General features: G+C 34.9%; 1 protein-coding gene across 1 annotated transcript; it reads right to left on the reverse strand.

The window, feature by feature from the left end:
- Positions 1–1,248: 1,248 nt before the first annotated feature.
- On the reverse strand, positions 1,249–1,819 carry LOC132168042 (kinesin-like protein KIN-14I). Its single transcript, XM_059579111.1, has 3 exons — positions 1,691–1,819; positions 1,452–1,595; positions 1,249–1,266 (listed from the first exon to the last, which is right to left on the reverse strand). The coding sequence occupies exons 1-3, from the start codon at positions 1,817–1,819 to the stop codon at positions 1,249–1,251; spliced, it is 291 nt and encodes a 96-aa protein (XP_059435094.1).
- Positions 1,820–4,032: the final 2,213 nt, after the last annotated feature.

Genomic DNA, 4,032 nt, shown 5'->3' on the forward strand with positions numbered 1-4,032 from the left:
AAGCTTTGTTTTTTATGGATTCTAGTTATAAATCAATCTAACAGTAATGGACGCTACCAACCCAGTTTATAATGTAGAGAGCCTCCACCATCTCAACGGATCCGTTATGTACTACAGCAGCCACCTGGATATGCACAGAAGTCAATAATAGAAAAGAGACCAAAAACAAAACTGGAGCACGTTATAAATTGTCTCATTAGAACAAAAAATTTTATTGTAAACAGTATTACAGGGAGAAAGCATGAAAAATGTTTGCATATGTATGCATAACCAAATTAGATATCAAGTTACACCACAAAAAGTAGAAGCTGCTTATATAATGAAAGACAACCAATTATGGCTAATTAAGTAAATCCCAAAAGAGTAAATAAAACACAACGTCAAATAAAGGCATACCTTCTTCCAGTCTGTTCCATATTTCCGATAGGCTTCATAAAAATGCTCAAGCTCCTCCTTTCTCCATTGAGGTCCTAACTTATCAGAATATTTCCTTTTCTGTGCATAAAATACAGCAGCCAAAATATTAAAAAAAAATATATCCACACTTTGAAGCTTTAAAGTCAACTCAACTAAGCCTTAATCTCTGTATACTGGGTTGGTTTATGGACCTCAATAACAAATTATGTTTGCCCACATAAATACATTCCCATGCAAACAAGAGGCTCAATTGATGATCCTATATATTTTGTTGTTCTATCCTATCTGAAATTATCCTTTCTATTGCCACAAAGATTGACTGTGTCCAATACAAGCTAGAGGCAATCATTTTGAAGATCCTATCAGATACTTCAAAATTTCATAAAAGGCCCACACTACATTCTACCCTCCATAAAAACTGACCAACAAAGGTTTATTAAACTTGGTTAACAAGTGTAACCAAACCAAGACATAGAGAGTCAAAGCACAACAAAGAAGAATAATGGTTACAACTAAATGAACAAATAACGAATAAGATAGGTATTAATTAAGTTATAGGAAAAGTAGAGGAAAAAAAAACTTGTTTAGGATCCAAGAGAACATGTTTATTGATTTGGAATGTGCATCAATTCCTAGTCCTAAGTTGAATGTCAAAGCATATTTGATCACCTAATCCATATTGAAAGAGGATCTCTCTGCCCAAATTGTTTCCTTCTGCTGAAAAATAATGAAATAAAAATGATTGTTTTGGATAACCAAAGCTAACATACCAGCTCAAATTGGCTTGAAATGCAATGCTCAAACTCCTCCACAACCTTACTTAGCACAGATTCAACCAGATTTCCCTCCCTGAAATTTAACAAATTTATTTTGAATTACTATACAAATTTCTATCCGTAAACCATATATGTTCTATCCTCAGCATCTGATGTATGTGAAAAATGGGTTAAAAGTAACAGAAATTTCTATTTTAATAAAAAACAGAGATACTAAAGTCCCTAATTCTTTGAGAATCCTGATCCCTGAATACATACTTGTTCCAGATCAGACGCCTCAAACGTAGGAATTCCCATTTCCTGCACAGCCACCAGGAAATTCCTCACATTCTCAAAGTACTGAAATGCGGACAATGCAGCCCCATCAAGAACCAGAGCAGAATCACATGGACTTTCCACCACCTAAAAAGAAATCAAACTACTGCTTAAACATCCCAAATTGAAAAAACAAAAAAGACACAGAATTTAATGAAGATAAGGATGAGGAAAAGGCTAACCTTGGGCACAGCTCCAGAGTAAACCTTGTTGAGCACATTGCAGAGAATGATCCCACTTCTCAATCCCAGCCTGAACTCCTGCTCCGACGGCTCCGCCGGCAAATCCTTCGCCCCCGCTACTCCCACCATCTTCCTCAGCCACCCCGCCGCTTCGTTCCTTCTCGACGCTATCAATCACCAAAACAAAACAAACCCATCAACCACTCTCTCCCAGTCATTCACCACAACTAACACATCTTATACCTCTTTATCCTATAATTATGAAAATGATAATATAAAGGGCAAACATATCATGAATAATGGCTTAAAACTACAAAACAACACCTATCATTGGAAACACAAGCCGAAAACCACAAATATTGGCAAAGTTTAACAGTTTAACACCTTTTAGAGAAGACTACTATGCATTAACACTACTTCACCACATCAGACAACAATCTTCAAACTAATCTAAATGCTCACAAGCAACATAACTCAAAATGACTAACCTCATCAAAATCATCAAAAATATGTGAGAACTGCCCCATGAACCAAACCTGCCAAGGGAGAAAACTATTAAATATATGTTTTACAATCTATGGCCAGGAAAATTCCAAAACCCAAAATAAAGTACTTATCTGCATCTTCTTCCTTGCCAATTCATCCTCATAAGCAATTTGAGTAATCTACTACAATGAACCAATATATAATATCAAAGACAATGAGAATGAAACCCAACATGATAGAGAAACAGATACTAAAAATGTGTTTGTTCATGAAACATATTAAAGTGAGAACCTGCTTGGGTGGTTTAACTTTCTTGTACTCTTATCATCCTGCATACACTTAAAAATAAAATTTAGAAAGATATTATTACTCCCTTGCATTGTTTACTCAAAGTTCTTTAACCTTGATAAACATGTCAAGGGAGATTTACTAACTCAAAAGTTCTTGAACCAAAAATTTTGCGAATATCTTAACATAATATAAACCAAATGAAAAGTACCAACAAATATACATTACCAAACAGATCACGATCAACAAATACTCAAATACACAATAGCAAATAGAAAGTACCAACAACTATCCAAATACATAGTATTAAAAAATATATCTCAAATAGATGGTATCAAAAAGTACATCCTAAATAAATGGTTATTCCAAAGCTCCCTCAATTGTTGGCTTCACTTGATGCACCTCCAAGCAAGCTCCCTCCAGACCTAAGAAGAATAGAATTTCATATAATGATCAATAAGCTTTTTAACGATTACTTAGTATGTGTGTTTTTGTAAAATTAATGCATAGGTATAGTTTCACTAACCCTCCAATACGTGACATTAAGAACTCAACAGTGGCTTTCAATTTGTTGGTTTCCTCAACGTTGGCTTGCAAATTCTCCCTATACTGATGAAGTTCGATTCTAGTCTGTTGAAGCTCGCTTTGAGTATCTTCTTGTCTTTTCCTACACTCGTCATGGTTGTCGAAGTGCGTGAAAGCTTGAGATGAAGTACTTAAAGGGGTAGGAATAAGACCGCATCCCATTCCTCTAACGTGACCAGATTGTCGACCTCCTAGCACTTGTGTGACTATTTCTTGCATTCGGTCCTCGACACTTGTCCCCTCCACACTGCCTTCCTCTAAGGCCTCACTGGTTGTTAATTCTTGCATCTGAAGCTGCACAAGTCATAGTTGGCCTTAGTTTAATATATACTTCATGCAAGTTTACTATTCATGTACTTCACTAATCAACTTATTGATCAGAGCGTAAACATTTACTTACATATAGACTTTTGCATTTGTCGTTCACAAACTCTTTATCCTTTTTTCTTGTATGGGTAGCCTCATATAGTTCAACAGGATTGGGCTTCACTTTTGTTTCTTGTTCCTACACATAATACATATAATCAAAGTTTACACTAAATAATGTTAGTTTAATTAAATTATAAAAAAGAGATACTTACTTTTTTGTAAATGACGTTAACAAATGAACAAGTCCCAGCTGTGTGCTTTGTTTCCAATTTGCTTCTGTTTTTTATATTTCGTTCAGACTTTTTCTATAAAATTTGGAGAAAAAAAAACACAATTATTCATAAAATGTCTTCAAGTGCATGCAAATTATTTCAATCTGAATTTTCTAATCAGTATAATAATATATATTTACCTTCCATTTATCGTCATCAAATGAGTCACATATTAGGTTCCACTGTTCAGGACCATACTACTGGCACATTTTCCCTCCCAATAGCCTTAGCCTTGGCAATCCCTTCATCATCGTCTTTATCAATGCCTTCAAAATATTTTTTGTAGTGGTCCCTATACAAGTTCGAACAAATCCTAGCATATGCACGACCCAATTTATTTTC

The sequence above is a fragment of the Corylus avellana genome, chromosome ca1 (genome assembly GCF_901000735.1).
Source record: "Corylus avellana chromosome ca1, CavTom2PMs-1.0".
In the NCBI taxonomy this organism is placed as follows: Eukaryota; Viridiplantae; Streptophyta; class Magnoliopsida; order Fagales; family Betulaceae; genus Corylus; species Corylus avellana.

Coding starts and splice junctions, on each gene's coding strand:
- LOC132168042 (XM_059579111.1), bottom strand. CDS start 1,819: ATGGTGGGAGTAGCGGGGGCGAAGGATTTGCCGGCGGAGCCGTCGGAG. Junction 1,596..1,690: donor ACTCTGGAGCTGTGCCCAAG/GTTAGCCTTTTC, acceptor ATTTCTTTTTAG/GTGGTGGAAAGTCCATGTGA.